Source organism: Hemiscyllium ocellatum, chromosome 1, assembly GCF_020745735.1.
Source record: "Hemiscyllium ocellatum isolate sHemOce1 chromosome 1, sHemOce1.pat.X.cur, whole genome shotgun sequence".
Classification (NCBI taxonomy): Eukaryota; Metazoa; Chordata; class Chondrichthyes; order Orectolobiformes; family Hemiscylliidae; genus Hemiscyllium; species Hemiscyllium ocellatum.
In genome coordinates this window covers 152,658,112-152,684,704 of record NC_083401.1, presented here as the reverse complement: position 1 = coordinate 152,684,704, position 26,593 = coordinate 152,658,112, and the positions used below count along the sequence as shown (strand labels likewise).

Below are 26,593 nucleotides of genomic sequence, written 5' to 3'. Positions count from 1 at the left end.
ACAAGTTACTAAACAGTGTTAAGTGACTTCACTACCTTGATAGTGGACTGACTTTCGTACCCAGTTGAAACTGAGTGGCCATTTCAACAGCATTTTATGAATTTATTCTTTCTTTAAAGACCAAGGACAACGAGATTGACTCACACAAGTGCAAGAAAAAACTCTGGCAGAGCAATAATAGACGGACAGTGAATAGGTTAACCATAGAAATACGAGGTGATAGAGGAAGAAAATGGGGAAAACAGAAGCAGAAACTTGTCATTAATGTTCTTTATTACTCTTCCTAAGTAATTACCACCCTGTTTCCAGTGTTGTCTTCTGTAGCAATGATGAGCATCACTTGACTGCAGCAAAGAGTATTGTACCTTAAGAACTGAGGAGAAGGGAACTCGGGATGTTCTCACTTAATTTAGTTATGGTCTTACCATGCCTGTTTTCATAGGTGGCTTCAAACAGTGAAGAATTTCTGGCAACGAACAGAGAAGACAATGGACAACCCTGTGAAAGTTAGTGGTGGAAAGAAGAAACAGCAAATTAAAATTCCAAGGGACCAAAAATCCTACAAAGTCAGACTAGGTATGGATGGCTGTTGCATTATGTCCCTGGGATACAGAGGCACCCACAATGATATTAGGATGGGAATTCCAGATTTTAAATCACTGATAGTGATCTACTATAGCTTACAGGATGATGTGTGGCTTGGAGAGAAACTGGCCATCTTCCCATGCGTTCCCTTTCCTTCCAGGTGGAAGAGGATACGGGTTTGTAAGGTACTGTCGGAGGAGCCAATCTGAGTTGTTGCAGTGCATCTTGTGATCTTACACACTGCTACCACTAAGCGTCAGTGGTGAAGGGAGTGATTGTTGAAGGTGTTGAATGAGGTGCCAGTCAAGTCATCTGTCTCTTTCCTGGATGGTGTTGAGCTTCTTGAGTGTTGTTGAAGCTGGACATCAAGGCAAGCAGTGAATATTCCATCGCAACCCTGACTTGTGCCTTGGTGGGTGAACAGACAATGGGAGTCAGGAGGTGAGTTACTTGCCACATAATTCCTTAACCTTCTGACCTGATATTGTAGCCACAGATTTGTAAAACTGATATGCTTCAGTTTCTGGTCAACAGTAACCTTTCGGAAGGTTTGTAGTAGATGTTTCAGCAACAATAATGCCGTTAAATGTTGCATGATGATGTTTAGATTCAGGAGATGAGTAGTGAACATGTTACTTACCAGTCCAAGCCTAGGTTCTGTCTCTGTCTTGCTGAATATGGGTATAAGCTCCTTCAGTATTTGTGGATTTTCAGTATTTGAGGATTTGTGAATGGTGCTACGCCTTTTACAGTCATCAACAAACATCCCTCTTCTGACTTTATTGTGGAGAGTGGATTATTGATGAAACAGCTGAAGATGGTTCATCTTAAGTACCACATTGATTAACATCTGCGGTGATGTCTTGTGTCTGAAAATCGTCATTTGAGACTCTCAAATTTTCAGTTCTGTAATTTCCTTATTCGTGGGGTACGGGCAGCGCTGTCTAATGTTTTGACATTCCATCCATAATTGGTTAATTAAACCTAAATAGGTTACATTTTTCTCTTTCTGCACTTGTGTGTTGGATTTTCTGGACGTGACCTTGAGGAAAACTGAGCGACATTGTGCCCGTTACTTGGCAATTTTCTAATGCATGTGCACCTTTTCCGCATCCAGGAAATTTTGGAATGTTGTGTCCCTACCCCTGGATCTTTAAGAACTGTTCCAAAGGAGTATAATAACACCTCTGAACAGGTTGATTAGAAAAATAGGTTAGCTTTTTTAAAAAGCTGGATCGACTATCTCTGCTGCCATATCCGTTAAGACTCTAGGGCATGGCACCTTGTCTGCTTTCAAATCAATGGTTTACTCAGTACCTTTTCCCTAGTGAAGATAATTGTGCTAAGTTTTACCCTTTCTATAACTCCTGCATTCCCTGTTGTTGTAATGGTACTAATGTTTTCCACTTTGAAAACTGAGATGAAAAAATTGTGTCTCTGCCATGTCAGTGTTTTTCTCTTCTCCCCCCCCCCCCCCCCCCCCCCCCCCCCCCCCCCCCCCGCCCCGCCCCCCAACTATTAAGTTGCTGGTCTCATCTTTCCAAAGGCTAGCATTCACTTCAGCTATTGTCTTCCTGTTTTTAGACTTTGAAGCTTTTTAAGACGCTTTAAAAAGCTTTAATGAATTTCTACTCTGCATGCTAAATCTGTGAAATTTTTACTGGCTAGGACTGTAGCATCTGGTTTGTTAAGAATATTCAAGGGTGAAATAGATTTTTAATTAGTCAGGGAATCAACGTTCATAGGGTAAGGTAGGACAGTGGAATTCAGGTTAACAAATCAGCCATGATCTTATTGAATGGCAGAGACCACAGATCTACTGGTCTGTAATGGCCTGGAATTTCACTGATTCACTACACTTGAAGGGAACGTTCCTCATCTATTCATCTGCGATTATATCATTTGTTTGGAGACTTCATCTTTCAGGCAGGTAATATTTTAAGGTGATTGGATGAGCACAGAACTCTGATTATCTAAATAGTGAAGCGTCTTTTATACCAGTCTTACCTTTATTAAATCAAGTTACTGATTTTTATCGTTTTAAAAAGCTGAAATGCCAAGGTGTGAATCTTCTAAGCAGTACTTTTTTGGATAGTTGGGAAACTTGTGTTTAATTTTTCAAACAGGCATGCTGAAGTTTGAATATTATGACTTACACTGCATTGATAACCTAGGTTCATGTTAAATACATGAGAATCAGCCTTTAATCCCATCAATTTCCCCAACGCCATTCCCTTACTAATGTTGCTTTCCTTTAGTTCCTCCTTGTTCTCCCCAACATTTTTGCAATGATACTTATGTATGTCTTTGTGAAGGCAGAACCAAGTGCATGCATTTAATTGATCTGTCATCTCTTTGTTACCCTTTGACTTCCCATGTTTTTTACTGTAGGAGACCTACATTTATGTTCACAAATTCTTTTCTCTTCACGTACCTATCGTGCTTCTCTAGTCCATTTGTATGTTCTCCACTTGCTCACTCTGCTCTATTTTCCAGCTTTTAAATCAATCCCTTTGTCCTCCTTTGCTGACATCTTAACTACTCCCCATCATCGGGTCTGTTGGTTGCTTTTGTTTTGGTAAATTTTTCTAATGCTATCCCTAATTTCCCTTGTTGGCCATGGTTGGGCTACCGTTCCTGGTTTTTGTGTGTCAGAATATGCAAATTCCACAGTCACCCAAGGCTGGAACCGAACCTTGGGTCCCTGGCGTAGTGAGACAGCAGTGCTAGTGACCATGCTGCCCAAGTTTCCTCTATCATGGTTTCCTTTTATTTAGATTCGAGGCCGTAGCCTCAATCACTTGCATCGCATTCAATCTTTAAGAAGAGTTTTTCCATGTATAGTCACTTTCCTAAGATGCTTCACAGAGATAGATTGGCAGTGTAATGAGAAAGAAATAATTGGCAATGTTTGATGGCTGTTCTCTAGTTGGTTGCTCAACATATTGATGCAGAAAACTATTTTATACACACTTCTCTGGAATTCTTCTTCTATGGTATTGTTACTGATTTGAGTATACAGATTAAAATTGTGTATAATTATAGTTGTACCTTTACAGTATATATTTCTAATTTCATGTTTAAAGCCTTCCCTAACATTGCCGCCACAGTTTTGGGGGCCTGTGTACAATCCCCATTATTGTTTTCTGCACCTCGGTGTTTTGAAGCTTTGTCTATACTGCTCCAATTCACTGTATCTAATGTCCTTCACTATTGCATTAATTTCCTTCCAAAAAACTGAATACTCCTGGATGTTCAATTCCCATCCCTGGAAAGGCTGCAGCCACGACTCTAGCTAATTATTATCAGACCCATTTATATCTATTTGCATGACACGTTCATCCACTTTATTGCAAGTGCTTCATGAGTTAAGACACGATGCATTATGACGTTTTAAATTTTGAGTCCTGTTTGTATTACTGTGCACTGTAGCCCTGTTTGATTTTTGCCCTTGAGTTTTCGGCCTACAACGTTTCTTATTTCCCATTCTGTCTTCTGTTTTTACTCTTGTTTCCCTTTCTTTTCTCTCCCTGTATAAATTCCTACTCCCTGCCATTTTGGTCCAAACCAGCCCAATCGTAATTGGCAGAGTGCTGTGTTTGTTCAGCACACAGTTTTTGTGTTAGATTTCCATCATTCACAGTTCTTTGTGTTCCTTTCAAAATCAGTTGCATCATTGTGGTAATTGGGATTTTGTTTGAATATCAGCATAATGGCAAGTGAGCTCACTTTGGTATTTATTTTCAACTTTTTTAGTGGTCTATGGAGAACGATACAATGATCTGGAAAAGTATGTGTGTAGTTCAAAAGATTCTGGGCTTGACTTTGTTCCCTATCATCCCTGTGCTGCTTTAACTGTGGATCATGTAAGTACTTCAGACACTTTAAGTGGGAATTCTACAGAAATGAATCTGTGTTTAGCAGTTCTGATGTTTTCATAATGTGTATGAATAATGACAAATACAAAAAAAATCTTCCATCCAACCAGGCCTGTACAATAGTGGTCAATGCATAAACTCTCAATGTAGCTCAGTTTATTGCCACAAATCTTCAGAGAAGCATTTTATGTGATGCCTTATTAAAAATGCTTTTTAAAAGTTTTAGTGGAAATGTCGTGTAGTTTTCCTAAATCTGCCAATGTAGTAACTTGTATTGAATGTCCCAAGTGAGCAGCTTCTCTATCCAAGCACTATTTATACTCCTGGAGAAAGTGAGGACTGCAGATCAAATGAAGGGCTTCTGCCCGAAACATCGATTCTCCTGCTCCTTGGATGCTGCCTAACCTGCTGTGCTTTTCTAACACTACACTCATTACTTATACTCAACCTAATGAAATGTAAAGATCATTTGTTTAAGGTAGCAATTGCAAGTGAAGGTGGAATTGGTATTGTGTTTTTCTGGTTTAATGGAATAATTTGTTTAGCTCTTAAGGATTGGCCATTGAATGAGAGAAGAATAACTATTTAGCAAATTCAACTTTGATCCTTTTGACAAAGTTGAACAATATTTTAAGGCACAATAATTCAAATAATTTCACCTGTTTTGTAACAAACATGTATAATTAAATGATTGTTGTATTTGGTTGTTAGATTGAGACGTATGGTTTTCCTTCAGACCTCAGTCTATCTCCTCCAGAGTGCTTACGGTTATATGATACGATGGCTGAAACCTGGAAGGAGTGGCCTCGTGCGCAGGTACTTTGGCTAAGATCTTTCCATAATGTGATGGCCCATGTAGTCTTAGGGGAGGAAGCAATCTTTTATGTTGGAGCAATAATCCCTTCAGTAATTGGCTTTCTCTGAAATGTGTGAATTAAAAAAAAACTTCTAAAGTGAAAATACATCCCATCTGCCATTTGACCTCTAGTTTTATCAGACATTGGAAGATTAACTATTTACTTTGAGTACTGTTTCAAAAATTTGTTTTAGAATTGAAATTTCTAGAAAGACTACTTGCTTTTGGTAAGGTTTTTGTTCAAATTCCCTCCAACCATCTTAGTTGTAGTTTTGAGTTTAGCATAGGTATTACATCTGTCTTCAACATAATCACTTCTGATTGGGACACTCCTGGCTTTAATGTTCTTTAACGTCGGTATCTTGTCAATAATGTTCTCTCTCTGCTTCTCCTTCCATTTTTTTTTCTTTCTCAATTTGGCTATCCTTGAAGTCAACTCAGAATCTCTGTTGAAAGAGATACCTGCAGCCAGCTTTCACAAAATTTAGTTATTAAAGTAGATGTTCCCTGCAATAAATATCATGTTTATAATGCTGGGAAAAGAGGCTTGTTTCAAAAACTGATCCTGTGATTAGGCTAACTGACAAATAGAAAAGTTTTTAGTAAATATGTGAGGGTTTTCAGATATTAAAATGGAAAAAAGTTTTTTGTTTCTCCTGGCATCGTAACAATATGGTCTAAGTATGCTTCTACCTAAAACCTCCATGCTTGTTGCTGATTGCTTCGTCTTTCCTAAAAGGAGCTCGAGCCGGAAGAATATAAGGGATTCAAGGATAAAATTGTTATTAAAAAGAATGATGTAAGAAAATATGAGGCAGAATTAAAACAAGAATTGGAGAAATGGATCACTTCAGGACAGAAAAATCAGGTATCAATTCATTAACCTGCGTGTATTAAGATCAAAAAATTAAAAATGAGAGAGATAACGTACAAGGTAATATTGTTGTGATTTTCATGGTATGCTTGCACTGAAGTTGCATGGTTGAATATAGTGCAAAGTAGCTATGAAAATGTGGTTTTGCTCATTTAGAATGATAACCTGAACAGAGGCTTTCCTATGTTCAAGCGATACACTTGTAGATTGCCAAAAATCTTTCTGCTTGCTGTAAGGCAGAGTTCAGAAGTGTGATGGAATCCTATCTACCTGCTTGGATAGTCCAGTTGCATTTGAAACTCTACTCCATCTAGGAAAAACGCTTGCTGGATTGACACCCTTGCCACTGCCATTACTGCATGGCTACAGTCTATAGATATTTTCTAATTGTTCTGTACTGATGTGTTAACATGCAACTGAAGCAATTGAGGCTTAAATCTTCTAGCTCAGAGAAAGGGGCTCATCCACTGTAACGCAAAGACGTTTTTGGCTGTTTTTGATAGTTCCACCCAAACCAAAACACTCAGATGGACAGATGCATCCAAATTCTTACACCAAAATAAAACAGTGGTGGGAATGCTGGAAGCCTGAAGCAGAAACAAAGATTGCTGGGAAAACTCAGTCTGGCAACAGCTATGGAGAGAAAACAGAGTTAAGGTTTCAAGCCCTGAAAGAAGGAGCACTGGACTTTGTCTACGCAGATGCTGCCAGACCTGCTGAGTTGCTCCAGCAGTTTTTGTTTCAGAACTACACCATCTGCAGGTTATAAATGTTCACACTCCCTTCCATTAAAATTCCAGAATAGAAACAATCTAACCCCACAGGTTCCTGACTCTTGAGTGCCATTGTTTTTCTTCATTGCTGAAGGTACAATCTAACATCTGGCTCATGCTAAAGAAACAATATTTGATATTTCTTAACAAGCCCTGCTCTGCCTAGAATTCTTCAGTGTGTTCTCCACCAACCTAAGATCAGCAAAGTTGTTAACAACTTCACTGTCATTGTCGGCACACAAGATTTGCTGTTTGTATCTTGGTAGTGAGATCAGGCCTTCCTACTGTGGTTTTAGTAATCGTAATGATATTCAATTAATTGAAGTATTTTTGCAAAATGCTTTTGTACATTTGTGTCCAATAATGATTAATTTTGTGCTTATGTATCTTATTAGTAATTCTGTCAACATTACCTTAAGGCTCTGGAAGTGTTAGACAAGCTGAAACCCACAAGTGTTGTGAATTCTACAGCAACAATGGTGAAGCAATTTCCCATGTTGGTGGAAGCCTTACAGAAAGAGAACCAGCTGCCAGCTTTGTTTTTCTCGTAAGTTTTAAAATATGTGCAGTTTTAATATTTGCTGTTGAATAAGGATTTTCTCCATTCTGTTACTGTAAATGTTGAAAACAAGGTGTTTTCTTAGGGTGGCGGGGGTACCCCATCAGTTCACCGCCAAGTGTTGCACTAAAACACGCGAACAAGGGTCATTTACATAAAGTAGATGTTCGAAAGGCTGCTCAAACATCACTCCCAGTAAATCAGCTGCAGAAATGTTGTGCTCCCTCACAGCAATGTTCATCAAACCTTATCCTTCCCAACAGACCCTACCCTCCCACCCCAACGTCCTCTCTCCCCATTGAGCAGTTTGAATATTTTCAGCATTCCGTGAAATAATGATATACAAGTACCAGAGGGCAACCTGCAATTCATTTGGCATATGGTTGCCAGGAAATCATAGCTGAGAATCCCTACAGTGTAAAAACACGCTATTTGGCCCAACAAGTGCATACTGAACATCCGAAGAGTAACCCACCCAGACTCATTCTCAAACCCTATTACCCTACATTTACCTCCTGACTAATGCCCCAAGCTACATATCCCTGAACACTATGGGCAATTTAGCATGGCCAATTCACCTGACCTGCACATCTATTGATTGTGGGAGGATGGAGGAAACATGCGCAGACACTGGGAGAATGGGCAAACTCCATACAAACAGTTGCACAAAGCTGGAATTGAACCTGGGTCCCTAGCGCTGAGGCAGCAGTGCTAACCACTCAGCCATTGTGAAATGAACTATTCTATAACATAGCTTTTGCAAGGCTAATCAATTGAGAGATTTACTTCTCTTGATCTTGTTAACTTGTCTAAATTGACTGCTGCCTTCAATTAACTAATTATTGTGGATCAGAACATGGCTTCAGTTGGATCACTGGTCTTGTCTTGGAGATCAGTTGAATGATCGTAAAGTGATTGCAGCAAGTAAACATATCTTTTTCAAACTTAAGCTAATTTGCAGTATCAGTCAACTAATTTAGACAAGGTCCTAGTAACTTGTGGTGGCGAAAATTTAGTGAGCATTCGCAACAAGAACTCAAAGCGGAACTCAAAGTTACTCCAAGCTTTCGGGTAAAGGATAGTTGGTGTTCAGCTGAGGTTTGTTAATCAGATTACCACGAGAAAATATTAAACTATGTTCAGTGAGATAAGGGGGTGTTGGAGTGAGCACAGTTGGAGAGGGTGGCGGTTGGTGACCACTGCTGTGAGGGAGAGAGCATTGCTACAATGCTTTAACACTCCGGTTGATTTCCTGAGGGTTATGCTGCCGGGCAGCCTTTAGACCAACTACTGTGTTTGAACCAAATTAGCCACATGAACAAGTACAAATAAAAGCAGTGAGTACGGTTCCTTCAATTTATTCAAATTTATTTATTTGCAATGAAGAAAAGCTAGCTACAGGAGCATCTGAAAGATCATTCTTTGTAGTTGGGACATGTGATACTGATGCTAGATCAGGAATCAGACCTTTTAATGGTTGATGTGCTTTGTCGAGAACCCTTTTTGAAAAGTTCTTTCAGCATTATCTGTCTCATTACCTTTGATTTTTCTTTCAGTGGTTTGTCGTTTATTTTACACCCAGGCGTCATTTTCTGCTTGTAAAGCCACGTTGTTCCAGTGCATTTATCAAATTTCCCACTTCTTTACATTACCATCTGTGTGTTTTTATTGTATCCATGTCATCATCTTTGTTTCTTTTATCTTGCCCAAACATCATTTGTGAAATCTTTGTCGGTCATTAAGTTCGAGGTGGGAAATATCATTATCAGAGTTATGCATTTCTTTGATATCTTTAGCCTCAAGCTTGTTTACGCATTTCAAAAATATACGTTTTGTATGCTCTAAAATTTGGTTGACAATTTACTTGCTCTCAAAGTGTTTAAAGTTGTCTTTGATACTGCTTTTTATTCATTTGAGCGTTGTCACAGTCCAAAGATTATGTCAAGCATTTGTCAAAGTTGTTTCATCATCAAAGCTTCAGACATCCTCTGATACCTAGAGGGCATCTATGACTGTAAACTCTTTTTGGAAGCCTACCACTCAAGGCCTCTGTTTATGGCACCAAGTGTATTATTCACAAGGGTCTTTATATTTACATAGAAGAATGACTTGGTCCATAGGCTGAATGAATGATGCCTCTTTGGTGAGGAAAGTAAACAATGAAAACATTGTCCAGATGCTCATTTCGCAATGTTCTTGAGATGGAACTGCCTGACAATGTGAACGTTCTGCTGAAGCCTATCAAAAAAAATTCCCTGGTTTAGTAATGGGCTGGTAGTGTCTGAATCCCTTCAGTCAATTCCTATTTGGGTGTGTCAATGAAGCTGGCGTACTCATGAAAGGATATTCAACTCCTCTTTGGCATCCTTGACATCTATTGATTCTTTCTCTTTGGCTGCTATTAGCGTTTCCCTAGGGACATAGTCCAAAACAGACCTGTTTCATCTGTATTGTATATTTGCTCTGATGAAAGATTATTGTCCGAAATTAGCTTTGTAAACCTATCGATAAATTTTCAACCATCTTATGGTCTTCAGGTGCCATCTCACTACACACTTGAAAGAAAATTATACCATGATGCTGCTTGAATTTCTGCAGCTAGCCAGTCGTGTACTTATACCTTAAAGCTTTAGTTCTTTGTGGAGGATCTCAGTTGACTTCATGAACAGTGGCCAGACAATAGAACAGTTTTGCTGCTTTGTTGACAGATCCACTCCAACATGACACAGCTGAGTTATTTTTTGACCTGTGCATTGCTTTTCTATTCATTAATGTTTGAAATTCACTTTAGCTACAAAATTTCAACAATTGCTTGTCATTATTAAATTTTATATGGTAGTGACACCAACCCTATACTCTACACCCAGTCACTTCACAGTGCATCATGGTGAAGGATTTTTGACAGATCGTCTTTGCTATTGGTAATGTGTCCAATGTCTTGTACCATCACTAGGGGCATTTATGGCGCCTCTGACATGTTTATTGGAAAAATAAAACTACTTTTGCACTGCGAAGCATCAAAGTTATGTGATGTCAATAGTGTTACTAAACAGCTGATTTTGACTGGCTTCACATCAGAGTTGGTGGCGGCCCTTTGTTGGAGTTGGTGGCGGCCCTTTGTTGGAGTATGAAAGTGCAAACAAATGACCTTACATTGACGCTGGTGTGTTTTCTGGGGTGACTGCAGTACTGGAGTGTAACACTGAGGTTGGAGGAAAATTACTAGTTGAAGTGTTCAGGTCCCAGATTTCTTACTCAAATTAACATGAGGGTGTGTTTGAAAAAAATCTGTTTTTAGTCATTTTAGGTTTACAATGTGCAGTTAAAGGATGCCTGACCTATAAACTCCAATCTAAAGTCATGATGGATGCAACTCCGTTACGCTTAAGAATATCTTCAACTTCAATATTTATCATTACTCCCTGTTGTAGGTGAAAATTATGCATCAACTACTGTTTATTATGTTTCTGCATTAAGCTGGTCTAAGGATTTAAAATAAAATAAATCACTGATGGGACATGTAGGAAATAACCTGGTGATTCACCGAGGTAAAAATGAAACCGCATTTTTCGTGCCTTGCTATTGTCCCTCCATTGACTATTAAAGTCATGGAGTTGCATATAATTTTATGCAGATATGGAAAATTTCCATTCTTATGTCGACATTATCCATTGTGTAAACTCACATTGGCAGCCTCTGGGGAAGCAAAATTAATGTTGGATATGACTTTTGGCAATTGTGTTGAGTTCATTCACATTTGTATGTGAACATTATCCATTTTATGTAATGTATTTGCACCTTCACATAGACACTGTCTATTCTATATTATAATTCTATTCGTGGCTGTTGTTACTTCTATACAATCCAGTTAAACTTGTGTATGATTATAATTCCCCCAATTTTATTGACCGGTCCTCCAATTGATAGGAAGTAAAATTAGACATGGATGACTACTCTAAATTAGGCCGGTCTATTAGCCAGGTGATCATTGAGCCTTCAGTGATTGAATTCTTAACCCTCCAAATGTGTTCATGATGCCCCAGAAATGTTTGTCAACTGACAGTGGTTCATTCATAAGCTTGTTTTTAATTTTCAGTTTAAAGAATGCTTCAATGCTTTAATCCAGTCCATTGTTTTCCCCTTTCATAATGTGTAAAAGGATTTAGATGGCAAAGGTCTGTTTGGAGAAAGGATATTAGTAGCTTTTGAAGGCAAGCAGGACAATAGGGAATGTGGTTTAGAAGCGACCTTCTTAACAAATGACAAATTCAATAATTTTAGAAAAGTGGTTTATGCTCTGAGCTGCAAAGCTAGTAAAGATTTCCTAATTCACTTATGGTACAGTAGTTCATATGGCCACAATGAAGTATGTTTGTAGCCCAAGTGAAGCGATGAGTCAGCTGAACATTTGTCATTTGAAGTTGTGCTGTGGTTGGAGAGGTTTATGTGCACATATACATTTTACCAACTGATGCAGATTAAGAGGTAGTTCATTTTATTTCACCAGCAAACCTGTGAGGAAGTTTTGGAAACTCAGTGTTGGAGAATTCATTGAGAAGGTACTGGGTGATTTTCACATCAAGGATATTTGAACACTGAAGCATGGGATGAAGGCAGCTGTTTGAGGAGCGGCAGTATTGTTTACTGCACTGAGAATGCAAAACAGCGCTCTGGTTAGCGCAACATGAAGGGAATTAAGACTGTAGTCTCAAAGATTTATTTCAATAACATGGGAATAATGTGCTAGCTGAAGTGAAAAGACAGACGTCTTTAATTTGTGAACTCCAATTACAAAATGATAAATGTCCTGATGTGCTAATATGTGAGATGGCTTGCTGAACTTCTGCTTGTTTAATGTTGCACGAAGACCATAGCTATATCTTGTTTTATTGTATATTGTCCTCTTTCTTTTTCATTGTAGATTTAGTGCTTCTGTAGTGGAGCGTTTAGCCAAAGAAACATTCGCACATGTCACCAACAAGGAACAGATGAAAAGAGGTTCAGATGATGCAAAGAAAAGAATTGAATTTGAAAACAAGCTTCGCAAATTATCAAAGCGTGCTGGAAAAAAGCAACCCTCGTAAGTGCCGTTGTTTGCTTCATGTTTGTATTTTCAGATAGCAGTGTAACCTGATTTAACTATGTTCATAGAACGTAGAAGGATACAGCGCAGTACAGGCCCTTCGGCCCTCGATGTTGCGCCGACCGAATCCTACCTAACCTATACTAGCCCAATAACTTCCAAATGCCTATCCAATGCCCGCTTAAATGACCATAAAGAAGGAGAGTTCACCACTGCTACTGGCAGGGCATTCCATGAACTCCCAACCCGCTGTGTGAAGAATCTACCCCTAACATCTGTCCTATACCTACCACCCCTTAATTTAAAGCTATGTCCCCTAGTAACACCTGACTCCATTAGCGGTAAAAGGTTCTTAGTATCTACCCTATCTAAACCCCTAATCATCTTATACACTTCTATCAGATCTCCCCTAAACCTTCTCTTCTCCAATGAGAACAGCCCCAAGTGCCTCAGCCTTTCCTCATAAGATTTTCCTACCATTCCAGGCAACATCCTGGTAAACCTCCTCTGCACTCGTTCTAAAGCTTCCACATCCTTCCTATAGTATGGCGACCAAAACTGCACACAATACTCCAGATGAGGCCTCACCAGAGTCTTATACAACTGCAACATGACCTCAGGACTCCGGAACTCAATTCCTCTGCCAATAAAGCCCAGTACACCATATGCCTTCCTCACAGCACTATTTACCTGGGTGGCAACTTTCAGAGATCTGTGTACATGGACACCAAGATCCCTCTGCTCATCCACACTACCAAGTAGCCTACCATTAGCCCAGTAATCCATCATCTTGTTATTCCTACCAAAGTGAACGACTTCGCACTTAGCTACATTGAATTCCATTTGCCACATTTCCGCCCAGCTCTGCAACTTATCTATATCCCGCTGCAACCTACCACTTCCTTCCTCACTATCCACAACTCCACCGACTTTTGTGTCATCCGCAAACTTGCTTACCCAGCTTTCAAGTCCTTCCTCTAGATCATTTATAAAGATAACAAAAAGCAATGGTCCCAAAACAGATCCTTGTGGTACACCGCTAGTAACTGCGCTCCAAGATGAACATAATCCATCAACTACTACCCTCTGTCTCCTTCCAGCCAGCCAATTCCTAATCCAAACCTCTAATGTATCCTCAATGCCATACCTCCGAAGTTTTAGCATTAGCCTACCATGGGGAACCTTATCGAACGCCTTACTAAAATCCATATACACAACATCTACTGCTTTACCCTCGTCCACTTCCTTAGTCACCTTCTCAAAGAACTCAATAAGGTTTGTGAGGCACGACCTGCCCTTCACAAAACCATGCTGGCTATCCCTGATGACGTTATTCCTACCCAGATGTTCATAAATCTTATCCCTTACCATTCTCTCTAAGACTTTGCCCACCACTGAAGTCAGACTCACTGGCCTATAGTTACTAGGGCTATCCCTACACCCTTTCTTGAACAATGGGACCACATTCGCTATCCTCCAGTCCTCTGGTACTATTCCCGTTGACAATGACGACATAAAAATCCAGGCCAATGGCTCTGCTATCTCCTCCCTAGCTTCCCATAGGATCCTGGGGTAAATGCCATCAGGCCCAGGAGACTTATCTATATTCATCCTTTCCAATATTCCCAAAACCTCTTCCCTGCATATTTCCAGGGCATCCATTCTAATTATTTGTGATTCCATATTCACATCAGCAATTCTCATTTGAGAAGGCAACTCAGCACATTGAGAGATACCACATAATACTAGATTTCGCTGCATTAATGCAGAACAAACTGAGTTGTGATCTTAGTCTAAACTGTTCAGAAGACTAACTTGTATACTATAGTTGATTTAGCATTCTGTATTGAGTCAAGGCAGGGTAGAATGAAGTGGTATGAATAGATCACGGGCGGCACGGTGTCTCAGTGGTTAGCAGTGCTGTGCCTCAGCACCAGAGACCGGGTTCAGTTCTCGCCTCGGGCGACTGTGTCTGTGTAGAGTTTGCACATTCTCCCCATGTCTGTGTGGGTTTCCTCCCACAGTTCAAAAATGAGCAGGTCAGCTGAATTGGCCATGCTAAATTAACCATAGTGTTAGGTACATTAATCAGGGGTAATTATAGAATAGGGGAATGGGTCTGAATGGGTTGCTCTTTGGAGGGTCGGTGTGGGCTTTTTGGGCCAAAGGGCCTATTTCCATTCTGTAGGGAATGTAATCTAATCAATATTTGATATGAGCTCAATAAAAACATAGGAACAGCCTATCGAGGCTATCTGTTATTCAGTATTTTTGTGACTCATTCAATGCTTCGGTGACTTTCACTCACCCATTCCCATAAGCCTGTACATCACTGGAAATTGAAATCTATCCACTTCTACTTTAAATATACTCGAGCAAAGTCTCCACGGCCCCCTCAGGTAGAGAATTCCAAGGGTTCAGAAACCTGATTGAAATGATCTCTCAACTTCAACCTAAGTGGTAACCCCTTGGTTTTAAGCTTCCCCAATATGGAGAAATGTCTTATCTGCAGCTACCCTGTCTATCCCTTTAAGTACTTCAGAGGTTTCAATGAGATTGCCCCTCATTCTTCAGAGCTCCAGAGAACACAGGCCCAATTTTCCCCAATTTCTTGAAATTTTGATGCATTCCGCCAATGGCAAAAATATCCTTTCCGAGATAAAGGAAATGAAAACATGTCCAGGTGCAATCTAACCATGCTTTCATGCAACTCAAATAAGACTTCACTGTTTCTGTACCAGTGTAAGCAGCAATCCCATTTCACAACACAGAAGCCCGAAGGCAGAACCAAGAGATAGGCTTCAGCTTTAGGTATTTCTAATTGATCTGTTCAGGACTGTTATGACATACCTCTGGAGTAGCTGGGATTCACATGAGAATGATTGACACTAGCCCCCAAGTGCTGGGGAAGCTCACTGCAATGGCTTAATTTTGTGTGGAGCTAAGAAAAATCCAGCGAGATCTACATTTTACATTTGTATGCATGCTTATGGATATTGACTACTTGTGAATAAATTGAGGCTTATTCATCTAAATTACTATCCAAAATTAAATTATTGCAGTAAAATGCAAACTGGAGAGATTGGGGTGACAATCAGAGGCCAGTCAATTTGAGGGTTGATCACTTGGGCTGGCAACATTCTTTGGCATGACCAGAATAGCCCTAAAAGTGGTAAGGTCCTCTTATTTCTGCGTGTAATCCTGATCCTGGTGTCCGGATGAGTGCTACTGTTCTCTTTTCCATGATGGTTTTATCAAGCCTGGTAACTGAACAAAAAGTCATGAGGCCAACAGAAACTTATTAAAATTAAACCAAAGTGTCACTAACTAATGGTGATGATGCACTTCAGAAGCGTAGTGTTTCTCTACCTCGACCAATGTCAAGACAATACACTGTAGTGTCCCTTTGTATTACCTAGATTGGATTTTTTTTAATATTGGATATTATTGGTGATCTTTAGCACCAAGAAAACTTTGTGCAGTACCATCTAATTTCTCAGCTCAATGAGATATTACTGTAGTATTCCATGTAATAAATTTATCTATGTAGTCTGAAATATTTTCTGCTTAATCTTGTCCCTGTATCTGCTCTTCCCTTCTCCCTGAAAGTGATGAATATGTGGATATAAATGCATGATCAGCCTTTCTATGGTGGCTTCTGGTTTTTGAATCTTTATTTCTAGAAGTCGCTTGTATTGGGCAAACAAAGCTAAATTCCTGTTCTGCTGAATTGGTTACAATGATGTGATTATTCTGATGACCTGAAAGTTGTTGGAACAGCATAGACGAAAGTTACGCATTGGCACCGCGTCAGATTTCCAATATAGCTGACTTTGAGAATTGCCCAGGAAATTGAAGATTCCACAATTTTCCAATGTCTGGAATCCTCAGAGAAGCTCCATTAAAGAGAATTTGATTGCTTGCAACTCTATTGGGCTTAACAGTCAGCCCCGAGGCTTGCTTTGTTCAGGGAATGTGGGCTTAATGTCTAGGCCAGCTTTTATTGCCCATCCTTAAATGCTGTGGCGAGTGTGTGGTGAACTTTCTTAATGCTGTATCTATTTTCTTTGACAAATGGTTCCAAGATGCTCTTGTCTCCATTATTGTGTTGCAAGTCACAGTATTTCCATTGTTTCCCAAATTACTTCATGGTCATTGGCTTATGCTTCAACCACATTGTGTTTGCAGTAAATGGTTACTTTTGGTTGCAGTGATCCAAAGGAGTCCCATGTATCTGACAACATGGTAATGAAAGAAACTGAGCAAGAAATGCTATACCAGAAACTTCAGGAAATGAGAAAGATTCCTCCGGACTGCACCTATGCAGTGGAAACTGCTGCAGACCGTAAGGTACAAATCTGCTTTGTACTATCAATAGATATTAAATTTGGTTTAATTGTGTATAGACAATTATAGTTTCCAAATAATGGCATTTTTGTCAACTGTCTGTTGTTTCTGCATTTGGACCACACTTGCTGAATGGTTCTGAGTGCACTAACAATGAAAACATTCAAATTTGTAACGTGGCTTAAATGTGGATGTAGGTTTGCTCGTTGACCTGGAAGGCTCATTTTCAGACTTTTTGTCACCATACTAGGTATCATCTTCAGTGAGCCTCCGGCTGAAGCCAATGTTACCTAGTATGGTGATGAAATGTCTGAAAATGAACCTTTCAGCTCAGCGAGCAAACCTACATCCAGAACCTCAACCTGAGCTACAAATCTTCTCTAAACTCACTAACAGCTTAAATATGCTTGCTTGCCATGATGTACAATTGTATGCAAGTTGTGGTTTTCTGTAAACAAAAAGAATATGCTCTAGTTCTGAGTCTTTTTGAATTGCTTGTGGAGATGATCGCTCCCATTTGTTTCTACCATAGGAACAGCTCGGCCATCAAAGTCAGGCTGCCTATCACTCAGCACTATTTTTCTCCTGTAATACGTTGTGTGGTGATTTGAAATTTGGCATTATTGTGTTTGACGTACTCAGCGCAAGACAAAAATATCAGCTGCCTGTCTGTTTCCTCTAGTATTTTGTTTGCAATAGTGGAAAAACAGTAAATATATTTGAGTCACACTCAATACTTAAACTTCTTTGTGAGCTATAAAGTCTTAATATTTGAGTAAGTCTAAAAATGTAAAATTGAATTAGCATATAACAATTGAAGCAAGAATTCAAATTCAGATGGGTGGGTTATAAAATTTGAATGCCATGAAGGGAAATGTATTTTTGGATTTAAAAAAAATCAGCATCATTAAGCTTCCTTAATTTTGTTTTAATTTGAATTTTTATAAAAAAAAATTTGTGCAGCATAGGAAAGAATCAATATTTCTAAGTGATGCTTAACCAATTCTTTGTTTTACTAGATTCTCGATACAATCTTCCAACGATTGCAGCAAGTGAAAACTGCCAATCAGCTACGTTTTTATTTGGAAAGAGGCATTGGATTTCACCATGCTTCACTGAACAGTAAAGGAAGGCAAGCTGTGGAGATGCTGTTCAGGCTTGGATTTGCCAGGGTGAGATTTAATGTTCTGTGCCTTTCCTTACTGTGAGACTGTTAAAGTAGGAATACCGATGTTATAACTTGCTCAGAGTTCCGCAGTGACCATTGCTGCCTCGGAGCTCATAGCCTTACTTCAGGAGGTTTGGCCTCAATGTTTGTAGAAGGTAGGCCACAGCATGAATAAAATATGTAGAGGATTCATTATCCATTTCAACGATTGTTGATGTTCTTTTGCGGTTAGCTTTGTACTTCATTGTGTAGAGACCAATTTTTTTTTCAATGCATTTTTCACTGAATTCAAAAGAGAACAGGATTGATTTTTAAAAATAAAATCAAGGATTGTAGAATTTTGCACAAAGGGAGTGTGTGCAAAATGACTGACAAGTCTGTGATTGACTCCCAAGTAACTGAATGGCTTGTGGGTGAGAAATGTTTGGTCCCTTGGACTTCTGGGAAAGGCATGTGCTGTCCTTCACCCTGCAATTTAAAAAAAAAACCCTAAAGGCAATTTATTTTCTATGATCAGTTGCTGTAAACTGGCTTCTAACCAATAAGTCAGAAACTTTAAACGTGTGAACCAGTTGCATGTGCCTTTTGCAGGCAAGTATCTGGAAGAGGATTAAGTCTTGATAAGCCAAAGGGATAGCCTCTGTGGATAGGCATCATTGAACCGCCTTCCCCATCTTACCCTCCAACCACAACACACGGTTTCTTTTCTGTCTGTCTTTGTGTATAGGGAAAGTTTTATCATGTATTAGAGTTTTAACTGATAGTTGTATTTGTCAGTTCAGATTTGTTGATTTGTAGCTAGCATCTATTTATTTCTAACAAATTGTAGTCCTTGTTAGCACAAAAACCTGGTCCAAAAGTCAAGAAAATTGGGGAATTTTGTGTACTTCAATTAAAATAACTTTCCTGCAATTCATGGAATAGAGAGGCTTGAAAACTAGTGCAAGGACTTCAGAGAGGCATAACAGTTGTTTGTAACCACGTGTCTGAATTTGTGCTGGAATCTGCTATTAAAAATGTTTTGTAACTAGCCATTGCCATTGATATTCTTTTAGATATATGGTTAATTGAAAAAGAGAATCTTTCAGGCTTGAACTGCATTTCTGCAGTGCACTGGCATGTTTGATGAGTAACCAAATGAGGTTATGATGACAAGGAGATGAGTTGAAGGTTGGGGTTAGTCTTGCATTAACTTTTTTGTCTGATACATTTGCTGGATCCAAAGACTAGCGGGGACATGAGGTTGGTCTCCATTATCCCTTTGTCAGTAATCCGCTTGCAACTGGCTCACTATTATCAAGCTGTATAGAATCCCCATAAGGATGACATCTGCCATGTATGAATTCTAGCCTAATTTGCAGCCCGAATAGTCATTTAAGACATTCCTATGGCAAGGGTGCACTGGGAAGATTTCCTATGAGTGCTGCCATTGCTGCTTATCAGGAGTGAAAATTCATAATATTCATATGACAGTCTACTGAAATTGTACTTGAGTCCATGTCTATTAACTGTCCTTCATTTGGATCAGAATCAGATCATGTGAGGAATTCTAACATTGGTTGGTATTCCAGTTATATCCTCATCAGCAGGGAGACTTATTTTCTATTTGCATCCAAGATATGCAAATTAATTGTATTTGAGAATGTTGTTATAATCACTTTTTCCTTGTCCTTTGTGCGTTTTCTACATGACCATTTGATTTTTATTCTGTTAGCAATACTGAGGTGATTAGCAGATCTTTATTAGATAAGATTAGATTACTTACAGTGTGGAAACAGGCCCTTCGGCCCAACAAGTCCACACCGACCCGCCGAAGCGCAACCCACCCATACCCCTACATATACCCCTTACCTAACACTACGGGCAATTTAGCATGGCCAATTCACCTGACCCGCACATCTTTGGACTGTGGGAGGAAACCGGAGCACCCGGAGGAAGCCCACGCAGACACAGGGAGAACATGCAAACTCCACAGTCTGTCGCCTGAGTTGGTAATTGAACTCGGGTCTCAGGCACTGTGAGACAGCAGTGCTAACCACTGTGCCACCATGCAGATCAAGGAACCATTGCTTCTAACATGAATCTTCTATGTATCTTTCAGATACTTTTAAAGTTTAGTATTGGTGAGATGAAAACAGTATGGAAGCCTGGTTCCTGCTTTTATTTTTGCACTGGCTATTTGTTCTGTAATGAAAATGATACCATTATTTTTGAAAAACGTTTGCTGCAAATTTGGTCATTTTACAGCTAATGCTGATTCTGCTATAGAAAGTAAAATTATGTAAATTAAAGTAAAAAAAGAAAATTGATTTCTGAATTGAATATTGGGAGTAACTTTGGAATTGACTGATCTCTGTACAGTCATTCAGATTCAGTATGTACTTCAATTAAACTTACTCTTTATGGAGCACTTATTTAGAGAAATATTTTTTCCACAGGTTGTGACTGCTACTGGAACTCTTGCTTTGGGAATTAACATGCCATGCAAAACAGTTGTCTTTCTCGATGATTCAGTATTCCTGGATGCTTTACAATACAGACAGGTATCCACATCCTGTTCTTTCATTGGGCTTGCTTTTAAATAATATAGTGAAGTTTATAATTTCAAAGTTAAAACATATTTTGATTCTAGACTAACTTCTAATTTTCTAACAAATAATTTCATATCAACAAACTCTGGTTGTTTCAAACTATTGCAGCAATTTTTAATCTTTTTAATGGAAGTAATTTCAGCTTTTGATCATGTATTATCATTGCATAACATCATGACTAAGCATGGCATCCATTTGCTTGCTTTTTGCTTCATGTCACTTAATACTTGTCTGTTAATATCTGAAAATTTTGGCTGTTGGGTATTCTGTTTGATACTGTCAAATATCTTTCACAGATATAGTCATGTGCATGGGCATTACTTTTACAATACAATCCATTATTTAGAATTTTATTATGTTTACATGAAAATCCTAGCTTTTAAGCCTTTCCTAAGTTTACTTGAAATTTATCCCACGTTATGGTATCCAGACACATGCTAATTACTGATATTAGCCCGTGGTGTAGTTGTCTTCCTTGAACAAATGTGTGATATCCTCAGCCCTTCATTATTCTGTTTGACCTTTGCATCCTGTTGAAATATTTTGTCAGACTGTTGTTTTCTGCTATTACTTCCTGTGACTTTCCTTGGCTTTCTAGGAGCTGTGCAATCTAGCCTCTAGTGGATTTTTCATTGAGATCCATTTATTTTCCTTTCAGTCAAATTCCTTGTCTCTCCTGTTAAATTTGGCCCAACATTTCACAGCTCGGGCGCAACATCGAGGGCCGAAGGGCCTGTACCGAGCTGTAACGTTCTGTGTTCTTTGGAAACCAGGTTGAAGTACCCAGTATCCCTGAGATTCTGTCGTCACTAATCTACCCTGCCTGCCAACTTTTTACTTAAAACCCATTGCACTTTGCCATGTCATTTATTCATTGTTCTCTTAGTCTTTCTAATTTTTGATTTGCTCCTCTGCCTTCATTTTAAGATTGTCTGTCTGAGATATGTTTAGTTCATTCTTAATTTTTTTTATTTCTGAAGAAAACTTGAGCTTTTGCTGAACAAACGTTGAAATAAGCCACCATATAAACCTAACTTCAGGAGAATGCAATTCAGTCCCTTGAGTCTGCTCTTGCCTCAAATACAATCATGACTAATCTCATCTCGGCCTCGCCTCTCCATAACTTTTCAACCTATTGCTTGTTAAAATCTCGCTCGCGCTCTCTCTCTCACGCGCCCGCCCTCCCCCTCTCTCTCAGCAAAACAAACTACTCATCTCTGGAATTAATCTAGTGAACCTTCTCTGATCTGCCTTCAATGCAATTATATTCTTAAGTAAAAAGGAATATAACTGTATTGTCTCATCAGACTAAACCAGCAACTTAGAGTCATAGAGACACACAGCACAGAAACAGACCCTTCAGTCCAACTCGTCCATGCCGACCAGATATCCTAAATGAATCTAGTTCCATTTGTCAGCATTTGGCCCATATCCCTCTAAACCCTTCCTATTCATATACCCATCCAGATGCCTTTTAAATGTTGTACAATTACAACCTCCACCATTTCCTCTGGCAGCTCATTCCATACCCACTACCCTCTGAGTGAAAAGGTTGCCCCTTACATCCTGTTTAAATGTTTCCCTTCTCACCTTAAAACTATGCTCTTTAGTTTTGGACTCTTCCACTCCAGAAAAAAAATCACCTTGGCTGCATACTCTATCCATGCCCATCATGAATTTATAAACTATAAGACCACCCTTCTGCCTCCGATGCTTCAGGGAAAATAGTCCAAGTCAGTTCGGCCTCTCCCTATAGCTCAAATCCTTCAACCCTGGCAACATCTTTGTAAACCTTTTCTGATACCTTTTCGGTTTCACAACGTCCTTCCTACAGCTGGGAGACCAGAATTGCATGCGGTATTCCGATAGTGGCTTAACAGGATGACCTCCCAACTCCTATAATCAATGCTTTGACCAAAAAGGCAAGCATATCAAATGCTGCCTTTACTATCCTATCTACCTGTGAGTCCACTTTCAAGGAACTATGAGCCTACACTACAAGGTCTCTTTGTTCAGTAACGTTCCCCAGGACCTTACCATTAAGTGTATAAGTTGTGCCCTGATTTGCCTTTCCAAAATGCAGCACCTCACATTTGTCTAAATAACATTCTATCTGCCACTCCTTGGCTAGTTGGTTCATCTGATCAAGATCCAGTTGTACTCTGAGATAACCGTCGCAGTTCGCTGCACCTTCGATTTATTCTTTAATCTGTTGAAACAAATTTCTTTCTGCAAATAATTATCACAGTGATCTCAAATGAATACAGTAATTTAAATTTGTAACAACTAATCTTGCTTATCTTCTCTCTTCAGATGTCTGGTAGAGCTGGAAGACGAGGTTTCGATTTGATTGGTAATGTGGTCTTTTATAGTATTCCAATGCCGAAGGTGCAGAGACTTCTCAAAGCAAGTGTTCCCCTACTGAGTGGCCAGTTCCCTCTATCTGTCTCTCTTGTGCTTCGTCTTCTGCTGTTGGTTGCTAAAGCTGAGGACGTGATGGATGCAAAAGCTAAGGTATTCAAATGAGAAAAATTGATGAAGCAAGCATTGTATTATTTGGATACATAAAGCTGTATTGTAACTTTGCAGAAGCTTGTTTTTTGTTTACCCATACGATTTAGAAATGTTCATCGTAGTTTAACTATTTCTAAATTTTTGGATGCTGCCAAATTTGGGGAATAGTGGATACTGAGGAAAAATGGAATTAATTGCAGCAGGACATTGCTTGCGTGCTTGCAGAATGGGCCAATAATTGGCAAATGATCTTCAACATAAATTTGTTGGTATATCTAAGTAGGAAGACTAGGAAGGTCACTTAGTACTTGGAAGGTGCACATCTATGTAAAAAGGTAAAACAAAGGAAGTGGGGTACATATATATTGTCAATATAGGTTGTAACACAGTTTAACGTGACCTTAACGAGAGCAAACCATGCTTTTAAAATTATGAAGCATTTTGATAGAGGGAATGCTTCTCCTGTTACAGAATTAGGAAGAGAAATAAAAACAAGTGTAAAAAGAATAAAGTAATTAAAATTTGGCCTTTTGTTGCTCTTGTCATCTTGCATTCAAAGTTACAGAAATCAAATGCACTGTTCTATTACATCGTAATAGCTGGAGAAAGTTATCGGCATTTCTTCTGCAGCTACTCTAGTCGCTACTTTGGTTATCTCATTCTACATAATAACTTCTAATGACTAATTTGTTTATTTATCAACAGTGCTGTTTAAATAAAGTTTTGACTCGAGCTATTTCATCATATCTACAATGCACTTAAATGATTCATAACTTGACCAAACCTATTAAATAAGCTTATGAAACGTTGTATTTTGACAAGTATTGACAAGCTCACTTCTTTCCTCAGGCTTTGTCTCTGTTGCAGCATTCGATGTTGTGTTATAATAATCCGAAAAAGCAATGGGTGTTGAAGCTCTACTTCCTATCTTGCTTGCAGTTTCTTCTCAAGGGGGTAAGATTTAAAGCTTTTGAGAAGATTTGTAACTCAGGTTGAGGTTCTGGATGTAGGTTTGCTCGCTGAGCTGGAAGGTTGACGTTCAGACGGCTTTGTCACCATACTAGGTAACATCTTCAGTGAGCCTCTGGACAAAGCCTGGGCTTCGTCCTGAGGCTCATTGAAGATGTTACCTAGTATGGTGACAAAGCGTCTGAACGTCAACCTTCCAGCTCAGTGAGCAAACCTACATCCAGAAGATTTAAAACTGTCTTGCCAAACATGTCAACAGATAAGATTACCCAAACAAAACGTGGGTTAAGAAATTAACCCAAGACATTTCTTCTTTTTATGGCTGCCCTCTTGTTTGATGGGACAATTTGGGATCTATCTTATGACTCTTTTAAAGAAAATGATGAAAATTTATTCTGTATAAATAAAATATTTTCTAAATCAACTACCTCAAGAAGAACCACCAAAACATTTGGCAATTTTGTCGAATCAGGTATATCGTTTTGAAAAGTTAAGTGAGTATTGAAAAGACCATTAAATACAATAATCCCATTTAATACAATAATCCCATTTATTGAAGTAAAAGCAAAATACTGCAAAGCTGGAAATCTGAAATTAAAAATAAAATGTTGCAGAGGAGGGGGAAAGTTTTATCAGACTCAGTGTGAACTTTGTTTTTCTCTCCAGATGCTGCTGAGTTCCTCTAACTACTTTGTGTTTAAACCCCATTTGCTGATTTTCTCAACAGAGCTTTCCGCTCCTTTCAGGAAAAAGCATTGCTCTGATGTATGAACCAGCACCAAATTTGTTAATATCTTGTAATCTTAAAATCATCACTACTTAAAAGTTCCTGTGTTTCAAAGTGTATACTTCAAGCTTCTGAGATATACACTTCATAGAATCATTATCATAGAATCCTTAGTGTGGAAACAGGCCATTACGTCCAAAAAGTTCACACACCCTCCGAAGAGTAACCCACCCAGGCCTAAATGCCCACCCTATTATTCTACGTTATTAGTATTCTACTAATGCACCCAACCTACACTTCCCTGAACGTTGTGGGCAGTCTAGCATGGTCAATTCACCTGACCTGCACATCTTTGAGTTTTGGGAGGAAACCGGAGCACCTGGAGGAAACCTATACAGACACGGGAAGAATGTGCAAACTCCACACACACAGTAACCCAAGGCAGGAATCGAACCCAGGTCTCTGGCATTGTGAAGCAGCAGTGCTAGCCACTGAGCTACTGTGCCACCAAAAACTTGTTTGATTTACTTTTATTTTCTTGTTCTTGTTGTTGAGGTTGTTCTATCAGGTTTCATGAGTGCAATGACAATGCCCAGTTCTATTTCACCACTACCTCACTCAACTCTTGTACTACTGCAAGATAATGAGACCGCTTATGCCCAAAATGTCGATTCCCCTGCTCCTTGGATGCTGCCTGACCTGCTGCGCTTTTCCAGCAGCACCTTTTTCAGCTCACATCCAGGACAGTGTGATTAGTAGTTTCATCCAATTAAAAGGCATGTGAATGGAAGAAAGACTGAAACCATTGTCTTCAGTCCACATTACAAACTCCATTCCTTTACTAACAAGTATATCCTTGTTCTTAGCAACTGTCTGGTTGCTGAACCAGATTGGTCTTGACTTTGGTGTCCAGTTTGAACTCAAGCTTCCACCTGCATGACACAACCTGGCTTTGCCCATACTTCCACCTGACTATTGCTGAATTCCTCATCCATTTGTTTATTACTTCCACTCTTCACTCAATGCACTCTGCCACCATCCTGCATCCTATTCTCCATGAATGGTCAGGGCATCGTCATCTAAAACTATATTGCATGTGTCCTTACTTGCTTTATTCATCTGCCATCCCTGTGCTTACTGACCCATATTGTCTCCCAGTTAAACATCACTTGCATTTTAAAATTCGCAACTTCACACGAAGCTGACTTCAAAGTCCCCCATTTTCAGTAAAGCACTTTAAGGTGTCCTTAGGTCATAAAATAACTTGTATAAACACAAGTCTGTCTCTTCTCTTTGTATTTGAGTCTCTCCCTGACCTCAACCTTCCCATTCTCTGTAGCTCCATAACTCTAAAATATCTAATCTCATTCATGTCTGCCTTTGTGAGCATTATTTTGTAAAGACTACGTTTCTTAAAAAAAATCTTTCTTTTTGCATTATGAACGAGGAAGTGAAAAGAATATTGCTTTAAATGAAGGAAACTGTGGAAGGAAGTGTTGCATTTATAAATAAGTTACTGGAACTAATCATGAATGCTTGAACCTGATAATGTTAATATAAATGGTGACAGTTGCTGAACTCATCAGCACAAACGTTCAGGGCAGTTGTTGAGACACATTGATGTTTGGTTTTTCAGTCAAAACCAGGAATCATCAGCATGACGACAACT

At 39.1% G+C, this 26,593-nt stretch overlaps 1 protein-coding gene across 1 annotated transcript in view; it reads left to right on the top strand.

Annotated features, from left to right (window-relative positions):
- The window catches only part of LOC132816867 (probable ATP-dependent RNA helicase DDX60), a 95,444-nt gene that overhangs the window by 57,014 nt on the left and 11,837 nt on the right, over positions 1 to 26,593 (top strand). Inside the window, exons 20-30 of the mRNA XM_060826859.1 lie at positions 443 to 576; positions 4,342 to 4,451; positions 5,175 to 5,279; positions 6,059 to 6,187; positions 7,386 to 7,513; positions 12,447 to 12,605; positions 16,820 to 16,958; positions 17,975 to 18,127; positions 20,562 to 20,666; positions 23,028 to 23,228; positions 24,078 to 24,182. Of these exons, the coding sequence (XP_060682842.1) occupies positions 443 to 576; positions 4,342 to 4,451; positions 5,175 to 5,279; positions 6,059 to 6,187; positions 7,386 to 7,513; positions 12,447 to 12,605; positions 16,820 to 16,958; positions 17,975 to 18,127; positions 20,562 to 20,666; positions 23,028 to 23,228; positions 24,078 to 24,182 (1,468 nt within the window). The remainder of the gene's footprint in view (positions 1 to 442; positions 577 to 4,341; positions 4,452 to 5,174; positions 5,280 to 6,058; positions 6,188 to 7,385; positions 7,514 to 12,446; positions 12,606 to 16,819; positions 16,959 to 17,974; positions 18,128 to 20,561; positions 20,667 to 23,027; positions 23,229 to 24,077; positions 24,183 to 26,593) is intronic.